The sequence below is a fragment of the Sesamum indicum genome, linkage group LG8, assembly GCF_026168435.1.
Source record: "Sesamum indicum cultivar Baizhima isolate 11 linkage group LG8, ASM2616843v1, whole genome shotgun sequence".
Lineage (NCBI taxonomy): Eukaryota > Viridiplantae > Streptophyta > Magnoliopsida > Lamiales > Pedaliaceae > Sesamum > Sesamum indicum.
Window position 1 is genome coordinate 19664169 of NC_142664.1, and position 14677 is coordinate 19678845.

The 14677-nt window shown below is 33.0% G+C and overlaps 2 protein-coding genes across 2 annotated transcripts; one reads left to right on the top strand and one right to left on the bottom strand.

Annotated features, from left to right (window-relative positions):
* Positions 1–802: 802 nt before the first annotated feature.
* LOC105168639 (glutathione S-transferase U17) lies at positions 803–2349 on the bottom strand. Its single transcript, XM_011088771.3, has 2 exons — positions 2006–2349; positions 803–1397 (listed from the first exon to the last, which is right to left on the bottom strand). The coding sequence occupies exons 1-2, from the start codon at positions 2324–2326 to the stop codon at positions 1026–1028; spliced, it is 693 nt and encodes a 230-aa protein (XP_011087073.1). The 5' UTR covers positions 2327–2349; the 3' UTR covers positions 803–1025.
* Positions 2350–11227: 8878 nt separating this feature from the next.
* LOC105168168 (HIPL1 protein) lies at positions 11228–14601 on the top strand. The gene is made up of 7 exons (XM_011088123.3): positions 11228–11675; positions 11761–11918; positions 12236–13036; positions 13140–13356; positions 13438–13616; positions 13746–13984; positions 14121–14601. The coding sequence occupies exons 1-7, from the start codon at positions 11555–11557 to the stop codon at positions 14506–14508; spliced, it is 2103 nt and encodes a 700-aa protein (XP_011086425.1). The 5' UTR covers positions 11228–11554; the 3' UTR covers positions 14509–14601.
* Positions 14602–14677: the final 76 nt, after the last annotated feature.

Genomic DNA, 14677 nt, shown 5'->3' on the forward strand with positions numbered 1-14677 from the left:
TGAAATTTGGCACAATCACGGCACCCGTCCCAAAGCCGTTCCATCTTGGAACGGTCCTTGGAACACATGAAGAACGAATATTGAAATATGACATCAAGTTGAATACTTTTTTTGGTTACAAGTTTGGAACGGTCCAACCGTCCTAAATTGAGTTCCAAAGGAACAATTACTATAATCCTTCCACATTCCGTGCCAAAATGGTAACGGAAAATTGTTGAAACTTAGTTTGGAATACTATATTAGATTTAGGAATGGACACTTACTAACTGTTCCTATATCCGATGCACAATATGTCCCAAAATTGGCAATTCGAAAATATATTCTTACAATTTGAAAATATATTCTTAAATGAGATACAATTCGAAACGGTCATTGTACACTGTTAATAAAATATGCCAAAAATCGTTCCAAAATATAAGTTTTGTTTGAAAAGCAATGTGTGTCTAACGTGACATGTGAGTCAATAAGTGTTTCATCGCGCGAGATATTATCCATTCTGATTTTATATAGATAACACATTTTTTGTCCTGAAAAACTAAGAAATTAGGCGTTAAAACTTATAAGCCGTTGAAATGCCAACCTTATAAACTGATTTTTTTTCTGTTCAAATTCAACCGAATACATAAATATATAACGACTAACGAGCTCACTCAAATCAATTTGAAATCAATAAATCCCAATCACATACACACTGCGCTACTGGATGGTGGATTATGGAATACTATAGAAATTTAATTAAGGACATATCAAATACACATTATTTTTAGTTATTTCCTCACATTCCGATATTATTTTGATGAAAAAAGGCACATGATCTTTTTCAACAATACATTAACTGGATTTGATGAAAAGACAAATATTGAGATTTTTATAACTTATAGAACCAATAACAAGAATTCTGTAATTAAGTGGACGAAATGTGTAGTGACCCTAAAATATAGGTCGGACAAAACATGCAATCACCTGACACTTTAATTATTTATACAAAGACTTAAATGGGCTCTAATTTCCCTGGTTTCGGCCAATTAATTTTCTCCAGAAGATTTATGTTTTGCAGCCAAGAGTTTAGCAAACTCAAAGAGCTTATCAGTTTGATGCATGACATCCTTAACAACAACATCAGCACAAAAGTGTTGTGCCCATTCGGACAGCTTAGGAGTCTTGGATTCATCAATCAAACTGGCATTAGCCCTTTGTTCTGTCACTCTGATCCACCCCAAGAAACTACCCAATGCAATGTCTAAGTAGCCAATTCTTTCACCTCCAAAGAATTTATGGCCTTTGCTGCACATTGTGAAGGCTTCCTCTAACAAAACCAGGCCCTCAGCTGTTTTCTCTGCTGCACTTTTAGCTTCCTCTCCTCCCGAAAGTACGCTGGCCCTCAGGTGCGGAAACCACTGGAATATGATGAGAAGGGTGAACTCCGACGAAAAAACAAAAAGACAGAAATTGCAAAAATTAAAAAGATAGTAAGCCCAAAATGCTACCTTAAAAAGTTGACTAGCGAAATGACCAAATAATCTAAATTACGGGACCAAAAATCCATTTAGGCCGAATTATATATATGAATAAAATGACACAAGATAGCGTACAACTAATTATCTTAAAACACTACAACAAATCTAATATTAGTAATAAAATATCGACGAAACTTGTCACAATATAATTATTAGCGAAAAAAATGATGCATAAAATTGTCACCATAAATAATTAGTTAACATTTTATAGTGATAATTTAGTTACAAAACAAATATAGTGACAATAGGTTGTAACTATATATTTGCCACTAATTTTATGGGCTATCTTCTGTCTCTAATTCTTAATAATGATAATTTGCACAAAATAATTATGAGTACTATACCAATAAAATTTATTATTATGACAAAATAAAAATTTTGGTCACTAAATATATATAATTAGTGACAATGTCAAAAATGTGGGTTTATTTTTTTTGTCTTATGGCTAATCATTTTTCTTTTTGAAATTAAAGACATATACATCTGACCTTATCATCAATGTAAGCAGCCCAGAAACGGGCTATGGCCCGATCATAGGCATCAGAAGGGAGGATGGCGGGCCCGGAAGCCCAAACTTCATTAATATACTGAAGAATGACGAGTGATTCAGAGACGGGCCTGTCAGCATGAATAAAAACAGGGACTTTCTTGTAAACAGGATTTGATTTGAGAAGGAGATCACTTTTTGCCACATAAAGATCTTCCTCTTCATACTCATACTCCACAGATTTCATGTGGAGAGCAATTCGGGCCCGCATGACATACGGGCTTTGCCATGCACCCAACAGTTTCACCTTATCTGAACCCATTCTAAGTGGAGAAATACTGTATAGTTTTTGCTGTAGAATACGTAAGGTTGGTGTATAAATATGGAATATAAAGGGTCTAATGTAATTTAATCCGTGATATTCTAAATAAGTAAATTAATTCTCTTTAAAAAAAATAGTAATTTACGTTCTTATATTTTTTAAAATAAAACAATTTATTAGAATTTTTAAAAAAAAAAAAAAAGTAATTACTGCATTTTATAGGGAGCGATCTGCTCATTTGTAATATCACAACAAGTTGCTTGAATTTTTTCTAATTATATATATCTATATATAAAAATGGGTTTTGCAATGCGGATCTTTTGACAATGTATAAACTTTGCGCTCTATAATTTGAATCGAAACTTTTCTAGATAATTAATTTTGTCAAATTATTTTTATATAAATTTCAAAAGAGTAGTTATATGTTTAGACGTGCAGTGCAGTTTTTGACGATTCTTTTTAATTATAAATCAAAATCAAATAAAAAGTACGATGCGATTTTATTAAAAATTTAAAAAATAAATTATAAATAACAATTCAGTTGGATTTGATCGAAACTACTTTAGTGGTTTTAAAAACTTTTTTTATCACCCCTAGATGTAGTGATAGGATAGAGCCGCACCCAACCTCCGTTAGACCGGATCAGATGCCTAAGAGGCATGTAGGAGGGCTCGGAGTTATCATCTATGGTTGGAGCTACACATTAATTACCTCATCTTCCTAATTATTTTTATTTCAACTTCTTATTTCATCTTATCTTATATTAAATTTGAGTAGATTAGAATGAGTTTTCACGAGATTTGATATAATTATAAATAATTTTTATTACTTGAAAATTTGTCGATACCCTTTAATTTTAACGGTCATCTAACGATTAATTATCATATTAATTCTATTAGGTTTTCATCCATTTATTATGGTGAATACAAAATGTTTTTGTGGATCATGAGTTATAATTTATTTATTTTTAAAAATTATTTTAAAATTTTTACAAATTAAGTGGATAATTTTTTATAATTTTTTGAAGTTTTTCATCCTTTTCATCTGAATATTCCTTAAATTTTTATATTTAAAGAAAAACGAAAGGAAAAAATACATGAAGGGAAAAGTTGACGCTTTTGAGTCTCCATCCAAAAATTACATAATTTCATCAAATACCATAAAGAAGTTAATAATTTTTCGAACAACAAAGAGATATTCATAATTATGCTGAATTTTAGGTAAATAATAATTATAAATTATATATATATATATATATATTCTCTTAAAAATACAAATGATGTTAAATGCAGTACAAAATGCAATACAAATTTGTAATAAAAAAATTCCAATCCCACATCGTCTTCATGTTGTGGCAGTATTTTCTAGGATAAATTATATCGACACCAATGAAATTAAATTTAATTACACAAATAATTTATCTCATTTGTAAAATTATAACTATACCCTCTAAAATCGCAATTGTAATTATAATTACATTTATATTCAATTGCAAAATTTTACATATACTCCCTTAACTTACATTGAGGAGCTGTATTTGTATTTGCAAAGAGTATCAAATACTTGTGTAATTATATCTAATTTTGAAGGTGTCCATCTAATTTATCCTATATTAGTTATTTTAGTCAATATTTATTGGAAAATTGCAATTTACGTCGCATAATTTATCTCTTTTTTTATTTTGGTCTCATTATTTTACGACTCCACAAATTTAGTCTTATAAATTAAAAAAATTGCAGTTTACATTCAATTACCTATTTTTGTTAAATTATTAACGGAAGGAGCACGTGCAGTACAGTGCTCCTTTCTCAAACAATCTAACAAAAATGGATAATGGGATGTCAATTGCAGCTTTTGCAGGCTTGTGGGACTAAATATGTTGAGTCATAAAATAATGGGATCAAAATTGCAAATGGATAAGTTATCGGACTTGTGGGACTAAATCTACTTAAGTCATAAAATAATGGAACAAGAATCGCAAATGAGTAAGTTATGGAATCTAAATTGCAATTTTTTTGGCAAATGACTAATGAGAAATAGGAAATGGGGTTGTGACTTTGTACAAAAAATATTTCAATGGCTCATGTCCATCGGACCCAATTTTTCACATGCTAGTTGTCGCCAGTGTACTCCTTACCTACTTTCAAATCATAGAATTTATTAATGTTTTAGAAGTTGGCTCATTTTCCAGTAATGTACAAATCCGTCTAATTCGTACAAAAATATTTTTTGTCTCTATTCTTTCCTCTCTAAATAAAATTTTGGCTTCAACAAAATAATTATTTTTGTCTGTGAATATTTTTATATCGTTATTTTTTTAAATAGTTGTAATAAATTAGTTGGTTTCCCATAAAAAAAAGTTACTTATATTAAATTAAATTAAATAGGATGTTAATTGTTTAAGCCATTAAAAAGGATAAAATACAATCAAATCTCTTGAAATTTGTTATTTACAAATATCTTATATTGTTTGAAAAATTATAAATATACCTATAATTTTAATGTCCATCTAACAACGAGTTCATTCAATTAGTCTCCATGGTGAATGACTTAGAGTTCATTTGAGTCTAGGTTCACACCCGCGGCAATGACCACATGCCCCAAATAATGCACTGAATTTGTCCCAAATTCACACTCAAATATAAGGCCGAATGACATCACCAAAAACTCATAGTGTCTGTCAACCGTCCAAAAGGTTTTATTGTGAATGCCTCCGACGCCATGTGTATTTGGTGGTAACCGAAACGCAAGTCAACAAAATGTGAATATGGTGATAATATGGACAGAAAAGAGGTAGACTGTGAGGAATCGAGAAAATATGAGCATATTGGCCTAAAAGTGAGCAAAGATCCTAGGGCTAGTTCAGAGGGAGGCGGATTTCCTCAAGTGCAGAAGAAACCAAATTGTATGTTTGTGAAGTGATTGACTGAATGGAAATGGCCATAAATGAGGCCACTGAGTTTGTGGAAACAAATCTTAGGGGCTGATGTAAGAAGCCGGAAAAGGATGTTAATGAGTTATGCCTTGAAGAGTGACCAAGGCGCCTTGATGGTAAAATTGCATAGAAAGCATCGTAAAATCCGAGAGGAAGTGTCACGCCCCGGATTTAGGGGTCATGACATGGCTATGCCACCAAGTTCAGAGCCTTAGTAGCATGAAGCCTCGTTAGTGAACAATATAACCAAACTCCACAACACTAAGTAAGAAAATCCCAAAGTGTTATTTTAACATTTGCAGTGGAAGAAAGAACAATTCTGAAAGTTTTAACACTAGCCTCACGTCCTAACAACTAAAAAGAATGAGAAGTAAGTCCAGAAAGAAAATTGTTCATAGAACTTATTAGTTGAGGCCATGTGTGCCTTATTCCATGACTAGCTACCAATTCCAGTACAGCTCCTCCTCATACTCCTCATTCACCTAATCTGCAAGGTATGTAAGCGGCATGACCGACTAATCGTTCGGTAAGTGGTTCCCACCTCTTATCAGATGCGAGCATAACATATTGATAATGCATAACTATCATTTGTCAACATGTTCAAACCAAATAAAATAAATGAGAAAAATGTAAAACTTCAAAATATTTATTTTCCAGAAGAATGAGAATTCTAAATTTTTCGATCGATGCAAAAGCGTACAATATATTTTGTGGCAACTTTATAGATTAGTGCATGTGTTTCCCTAAATCAACCCTTTTAGTTAGTTAGGCATGCTCATGTTCACCGGCAACATAGCAGACAACATGCTTTTCTATGACTATTATTATAACTCATACGTCGGGCCTCAATCTTAATTAAACCCCAGTTGAGAAGGTTTCACAGAAGTTCTCAGCTTGTAATCCTAACTAGGAGGGTTAGACAGAAGTTCTCGATTTTTAACTCCAATTGGGAGGGTTGCACATAAGTTCTTAATTTTTAACCCCTACTGAGAGGATGAGTCAAAAGTCCTTAGTTTTTAATCCCAGCTGAGAGGGTTCAAAGCAACTCTAGTTTTTTCCCAATTAATAGTAATTTCGTTAACGGTTGAACATATTTGGTCTGTAAGTCAATGTCATTGAGCATGCTTTATCATAACTTAAAAGTAACATAACATTTGCCTCACATGTTTCAATTTTAAAAATAGGCCCAGAAAAGAATACAGACAATAGAATAATTTTAGCATAACGTAATAGCTGTCAAATTTTTAAAATTCATCAAATACTTGCATCAACATTTGACGAAAAATCCTACCGCACGTATCTTAATTTTTAATTTATAGAAAAAATATCACATTCTCGCATCGCATTTTGCCTTAAGTCCAAAACAATCATTTGAAATTAGAAAATATTTAAGAAAACATAACTTAATAGGGAAGAAATCACTTACCAAATATTTTGAACTCGAATCCATTTATTAATTTGCCACATTTTCCTGGTCTGCTGACTCTTTAATTAGAAAATATTTAAGAAAACATATTAGATATTTAGTTGAACAAATAGGTGTAATAATTTTCAAAATCGAGTTGAAAATAACTACGACACAGACTGATACTTTACTTGGATGAATTTTTAAAATTCAATCGTACAAGAAAAAATCATAAACATTTTACAAGTTACTTAAACTCATATTATTTAACGCGAAAAATAATTAATCTTCAAAAAGACTATTTAAAATCATCATAATATTTCCAAAAAGTAAGGTTCTTCATAAAAGAACACTGCCATATAGCATGACGCAAGGATTTTTAGAAATTTATGTAAACTTTAAAAAAAAAATTAAAGTTGACATGTATTCTCTCTATCGTTTCAGAATTATTTTTAAAAAAATTATAATTAAAAGACATCTAGAAGTAGATCAAATATTCATTAAAAAGGGTGTTGTCAGATTCACGCCTAAATTCATTAAAATCTAATACAAAGCATATATTGGGTAAATTACAACTACCTCTCCTGAAATTTGGCATAATTACGAATACTCCTCTTATTTGAAAAATTAACAATACCCCTTAATTTTAATGGTCGTCTAACAATTTGCCAAATCCGTTAGATTTTCATCTATTTTTTATGGTGAACTGACCAAAATGTCCTTGTGGATTAGAAATTATAATTTTATTTGATTTTTTAAATTTTTTTATTTTTTATGGACTAAGTAGATAATTTTATTTATAATTTTTAAAATTTTTTCATTCATCCCGTTTATTTTTTTATAAACTTTTAATTTCAAAAAATAATAAAAAATTACAGTAAGGGCAAACTTGACAATTTCATACCTCCATCCAAGGATTACATAATTTTATCAAATATCAGGGAGGTATCTGTAATTTTTTAAACAACAAAGAGGTATTCGTAATTATGCCAAACCTCAAGAAAAGTTGTAATTTACCATCGAAATATTCCTAATATTTTTTTCTTCGAACACACAATAATGTATCATAAAAAAAATATTCTTGGTAAAATAAAATATTTGAGGTACAAATAAAATGAGTTTTCTCTGTGTTCAAGAATTATTCCATCAAAAACACCAACAAGACTAACTCTCCTTTGAAAACTCATTCTTTATTACATCTAAAATCTCCAATAAATCCCAATAGAAATTTCTAATTCATAAAAAAGAAAAAATATGTAGTAGTTTTAACATTTTTACACCAATAATTCAATATCTTAATCAATTGCAGAATTTCTAAAATATAAATAATCTAAAAATTAAAAAAGATAATCTATCACATCCCTACTTTATTAAAAAAATGTTTCTGTTGTTGACTAACTGAAATTCATGGGAACAAGAGTGTTAAAATTTGAAGTGTGGGAAACAGAGTATATCTATGGCAATAAATTAGAGAATGAAAAGAAGGAAAAAAACGACCCTTTATTTATCTAAAAACTCAAGTACTAAAAGTTACAGAGATGTGAAACTATATATAAATAATAGAGTTCTAACTAAAAAAGAAAACTCACTCACTTTGAACTCTAGTTGGCAAAAGACTCAACAAAAATTAAATACTGAAATACTAATAAAAAAACAAACACTAAGAATAAAAAGGATAAGTACGAGCAAAACTTGATAAGTACAAGCAGAACTTGCTACAGCCCCCTCAAGATGGAGCTGAGGAAGCGAGGCCCAGCTTGCAAAGGAATCGTCCGAAGTCAGCAGCAGGAATGGACTTGGTAAAGAGATCAGCAATTTGATCAGATCCAAAAACTGTAAAATAAGGAAACAAGGGGACATAGAACAAAATGAAGGCTCAGGAGCCTAAAGACCCAAGGCGTACTAAGACCAAAGGCCACAACCATTTCATAATTGCACAAATCACTCAAAGCCACAAAGGCTTATAAAATCATAGGCTTTGTTTGGATTTGTTACTTTGCATTTTTCGAGACAAGATAAAACACACTCAATATTTGTTTTTGTGTTTTTACACATTATCTGCATTTTTTCTGTTTTTCAACTTTCTATATATAATATATATACATTATATATATACATAATATAAAACAGACATGATTTGACAATAAATAGTAATTTTGTCTCCCAAAAGTACAACATTAAACATAAAATATTTATATATACATATTTATATATAAAAATATATGATTTGACAATAAACAGTGATTTTTGTCTCCCAAATCCCAACATCAAACCTACACCACTTATTTTAAAATATTTTAAATTTTTCAAAACACAAATCCAAACATATCATCTATTTTCAACATACACTTACTTATCTCTATTTTTCTCTCTCTATTTCCAAAACACAAAACAAAATAACTAAAACACAAATCCAAACATAATGATAAAGTCTCCACCAATTTTCACAAAGGAAATAAGCCACAAAGGCTTATAGAACCACAAAAACTCCACCAATATTCAAAGCCACAAAGGCTTATAAAATCACAAAGGCTCAACCAATATCCACAAAGAAAGTATGCCACAATAGCATAAATAGAGACATCATGTCACACAACGAGTTTTTAGGTGCAAAACACCAGTATAAAGGCACTTAGCCTATGGAAGCAAGGTCGATCAGACAGACACACAAATAGGTGTAAGACAAATTAGGGTTTTATGCGGCGGCGCTCTAGGGTTTCAAAAGGCAGCGCGCAAGGATGCCAGTGGTGGCGTGCTAGGGTTTCAAAGGCATCGAGCAAGTAGGCCAGCGGCGGCATGCTAGGGTTTCAAAAGGCTCTCCTTTTTTTTTTTTTGTTTTTTTGAAAAACCCGCTCTGGTATGTCCAAAAGATAGAGGGAGAGAGATCACAAAAGATAGAGAGTTTGTGATGTTGTCTGCTTCAAGTGAGAAGTGGCATGCCTTTATATAGGCATGTCCAAAATACAGCACTAGAAGAGAAAATAATTGCAATAATTCCCCCCACAAGAAATCGTCCAAAAGAAATGAAGCAGAAATGGATTACAAGTTTTGATTCTCAATAAATCACATTCAAATTGCAGATTAAACCAAATTCAAATGAAATGAAGAGTTTTGAAAAGGAATTCAAAATCTGCTGCTGTTACAAATATGTGGGTTTTCCCACCACCAAAATCCTACAGTTGGCCCTATCAGATGGCCCTTTTTCCTAGTTCAGATAATTATAAGTAATTGTTTATTTGATTGTTTGTGGATTGAATATGACCCAACTAACGACGCACTCCTGCTTTCCCGATTTCTTTGTCGCTGTTACACTAGTTCTAGAAACAGATAGTTACACTTTCTTTTTATTAAATTTAGTAATTATACGTAAATTTTATATAATTTAAAAAATAAATTTACTTTCATTTAACAAATAGATTCTTCTATTAGTTAAAATTCATTAAATTTGAAGATATCAATAAAAAAAAAGCGAATAAAAATCGATATTTACCATTGACTTATTATTGATTTATTGCAGGTCAAATAAATAGTTTTTTATCAAAATACTTTTAAAACAATAAAAACATACCTTCTTGTATATATTAATGCGTGAAAATATATAAGGGCAATTTGATCATAAAATGATTTATAGGGCCTGTAATAAATCAATAGTAAGTCAATTAGTGATAAATATAATTTTTTATTCAATTTTTTTACTAACCTTATCAAGTTCAATAAATATATTTATTAAATAAAAATACATTTTAGAGATATTAAATATAATTTTTAAAATTATAAAAACATTATATATAATTACAGTAAATGTTAAACAACAAAAGTGTAATCACTAATCATCCTTCTAGAAAAGTTGTCTTTCCTATGACAGATAAGTCATAATCGATTGACCAATTGTTGGACTGTTCGGTTTTGGTTGGCCTCACGTCTAATAATAGAAAACCTGTCCCCATATGCCATACTGTCCTCATCATTAATGCATCCCTACAAGTCTTACTCCAAATTCCAACCTCTTTAACCTGCTTCTCATATTTGATTCCGCAATCAAATCACTCCAAGACTATCTATATATAAACCCAATTATTTTTTAAATTTAAACTAAAAAAATACTTTACGATAAATTTTATTATTTATAACTCTCGAATTAATACAAAAAAGAAATGTTTTTCTTTGAATTCTAAACTATCTTTTTTTATATAATGATGTTGACGTTGTATGATTAAGAGAGAGTTTACATGTCGTCAACGTGAACATGTAACTTTTATAATAATTCTCTTAGTTGTGTAATGTCTTCAAGTTATATATGATATTTAAGTTTGTAATTTGAGTAAGAAAACCCTTTTAGATGCAATGACATATTTGACACTAAATGAACATTGCTTTTAACACCTTTTTGAAAAACCTTCAAAAGAGTTTGAAAAGCAAAGAGAGTGACAGATGAGAAAGTGTGCATTTAGTGTCACCAATTACCAATCACCCAACTTCTTGTTTTTTGTTGAGACAATTATTTGCTTTCCTTCCTAACCACTGAGATTCAGTATAAATGGACAAGTCAACCCCAATTCTTGAAATTATGTTGCCCACAAACACAATTCTCGACTCCAAAAGTCCATTTTCTATTTATATCCAAACTTATCTTTCAGGTGTAACTGCACTGTCCCTGATCTTGAAAATTTCCCAATGAGAGAGATTTTCTTGTCAAAAGGGACTATGAAAAGTTCAATGTCTTCTGTCATATATATACATATCTATAGTTTATTCATTTAATTCCAGCTTTTTTCTTGTTCGGCAATTATATGCAAGGATGTTGAGCTGCACTTGCACGTAGTGGGAGTATAGGAAGATAAGGATTTGGTTGGTGTGAGTGGTTGCTGCATGTAATTATTGTCCTCTCATGGTTCATCACAACACGCAGTGGAGGGAGATGGAAAAAGTTGGGAAACTTTTGCACTTGTTCCTCCTGCTGTTCTTGGTCCCTTTTCCTTCTTCTTCATTTCCCTTGTGCACTGACCTGAGTAAGTGTGTGTTGTGTGTGTTCTTTTAATGGTTTGGTGCTGTTTTTCTTGTGTTCATGGTGTTTTTCTTTGTGTGGGTTTGCAGGGCAGCCCACAAGTTTGAAGGGCCGTCTGGCGTTCTGCCCATACAATGGGAAAGTGTGTTGCAGTTCATCACAAGATCTGCTGTTGCAGAAGCAGTTTGAGGCCATGAACATATCTGATTCTGCCTGTGCTGATGCTCTGAAAGCAATCCTCTGTGCTGTGAGTTTTTGTTGGAAGCTGAGATGCTTGGTTTTTGCTGTAACTTAATCATAGAACTGGAGAACTTTGTGCTAATGTTTGTTTTTCGAGAACCCCATGAAAGTTGTTTTATGTTCCATTACTGTAGGAAGAATTCTTTTGGTTTCTTGTTAAATGATATTATGGGATTGAACGAAAAGCACTAGTTTTTGGTGGAAAGTCATGCAAAATTCCATTCTTGTTTTCAGATGTAGCTTAGAATTTTCCTCAAAATCCTTTGATACAATTGTTTTATTTGTGAGAAAATCTTAATTACTGTGAAATCTTTGTCTCCTCAGACTTGTGATCCATTCGCTGCAAAGCTATTCAACATCGGTTCAGATTCGAGATCAGTTCCGGTGCTTTGCAATTCCACTGCTGGAACAGCGGTCTCATCTTTGTCAAGCCAGGAAGATGACAGCTTCTGCTCAACTGTATGGAAATCTTGTCAAAATGTGTTGATTCTCAACTCTCCCTTTGCCCCTGCACTCAAGAGCAAGGCTCGAGTTCCACGAAATGCGACTCTGTCCAAGTTAACAGACCTCTGGGGATCAAAATCCGAGTTCTGCAGTGCATTTGGTGGAGACTCTGATGAGAACTCTCTTTGCTTTGATGGCAAACCTGTTTCATTTAACAAAACGGATACGTTGCCTCCCCCCAAGGGCATTTGCCTGGAGAAACTCGGCAACGGTTCATATATCAATATGGTTGCTCATCCTGATGGCTCCAACCGTGCGTTCTTCTCAAACTTGGCAGGCAAAATCTGGTTGGCTACTATCCCAGAACAAGATTCAGGGGATGTATTAGGACTCGATGAATCAAATCCATTTGTTGACTTGACAGATCAAGTGTATCTTGATACTAGCTTTGGGATGATGGGATTGGCGTTTCATCCAAACTTTGCAACAAATGGACGGTTCTTTGCATCGTTCAACTGCGACAAAGTGAAGTCTCCAGGATGTGGTGGGAGGTGCGCCTGCAACTCGGACGTCTCGTGTGACCCATCCGAGTTAGGTTCTTTGAACGCTGGAGAAGTCTGCAGATACCATACCATTATTGCTGAGTATAGTGCTAATGGAACTGCTTCCAACCCTTCAATGGTAAACATCTTATCTCCACATTATGAGATTACACGTAGACTTTCTATTAGGATTGATCAAGAAAATTATAATACATCTGAGTCAAGTTCTATGTGATCTCCAGGCAGAAAAGGCAAGGCCTCATGAAGTAAGAAGAATTTTCACAATGGGACTACCCTTCACATCAAATCATGGTGGCCAGATTCTCTTTGGTCCAGCCGATGGGTACCTATACATCATGATGGGAGACGGTGGTAGTAAAGGCGATCCATATAACTTTGCCCAGAACAAAAAGTCATTGCTTGGAAAGATTATTAGAGTCGATGTAGACAACATACCAAGTGAGTATTCTCACCATAAACCCTCAACGTTTATCATTTGTTTTTATCAATCCTGCTTAAAAACTATGTTCGGGTTCTTAGGCGAAGACGAAATAGTTAAGCTGGGGAGATGGGGAAACTACTCTGTCCCACAAGATAACCCTTACTCGGAAGATAAAGAAATGGAACCAGAAATCTGGGCTTACGGTCTGAGAAACCCTTGGCGTTGCAGCTTTGATTCAGAAAGGCCTTCTTACTTCCTCTGTGCAGACGTTGGACAGGTTTGGAGATACTATTAGTTACAATTCTTTCCTTAGTCATACCAAGTTTTACCAGAATGTTTTATGTCTGTTGATTGTAAGGAAGTACTTCTCTCACAATGTCTTTTGTATGCTTTTGAGTACTTTCAGGATCAATATGAAGAAGTTGATATCATCTCCAAGGGGGGAAACTACGGTTGGCGTGTCTACGAAGGCCCTCTTGTCTTCCAGCCTCAGAAAACTCCAGGGGGCAACACTTCTGCTGATTCCATAGATCCCATCTTTCCAGTGTTGGGATATAGCCACTCCAATATAAATCAACTTGGCTCTGCAGCAATATCAGGTGGATACTTCTATCGTTCCCAGGCCGATCCATGCACATATGGAAGGTAAAAAACTCTAAAGAAAGACATCTCTATTTTTTCGTATTCTAACCAATCATAACGATCCATATAAGGTGATAATTAGGATCAATGGTGCTAATATCATATAACTAACATGCATTTGCCTCAATGTGATGTTCAGTTACTTGTATGGAGATCTTTATGCAAGTCATATTTGGGCAGCAACAGAAACCCCCCAAACCAGTGGAAACTTTACGTCTACCGATACTCCCTTTAGCTGTGCTCCAGATTCTCCCATCAAGTGTGACTCAGTGCCTAAAAGCAATCTTCCTGCTTTAGAGTACATATTTTCCTTTGGAGAAGACAACAGAAAAGATGTGTATATATTAACCCAGAGCGGTGTATACAGAGTAGTTCGTCCCAGTAGATGTAACTATACCTGCTCAAAGGAAGTTGTGACATCTGGACATCCTCCACCTACTCCTTCTCAAGGCTACCTTGTTTATCCACATTCGGAGCTGATGTTTTTTGTTTCTGCAGTTTTGCTTTTCGTGGCACTTCTCTTGTAACATGCAAGAGTTACTGTGATGAAACTGAGAGGATGGTGAGCAATAATGGACCTTTACTAGAATTATCAATGATATTTCCCACTGTTGAAATTCCTTTGCGAAGATATCTTTTCACTCAGACATCTAAAAAGACAACAAAAATAAAGAGTAAAAGAATAAGCAGAAAGAA

Bases quoted from the DNA above. Each gene is read 5' to 3' on its own strand.
- LOC105168639 (XM_011088771.3), bottom strand. From the start codon at position 2,326: ATGGGTTCAGATAAGGTGAAACTGTTGGGTGCATGGCAAAGCCCGTAT. The intron at 1,398-2,005 runs GTCAGATGTATA...ATCATATTCCAG, and splicing joins CTGCTTACATTGATGATAAG to TGGTTTCCGCACCTGAGGGC.
- LOC105168168 (XM_011088123.3), top strand. From the start codon at position 11,555: ATGGTTCATCACAACACGCAGTGGAGGGAGATGGAAAAAGTTGGGAAA. The intron at 13,037-13,139 runs GTAAACATCTTA...TGTGATCTCCAG, and splicing joins CTGCTTCCAACCCTTCAATG to GCAGAAAAGGCAAGGCCTCA. The intron at 13,357-13,437 runs GTGAGTATTCTC...TCGGGTTCTTAG, and splicing joins CGATGTAGACAACATACCAA to GCGAAGACGAAATAGTTAAG.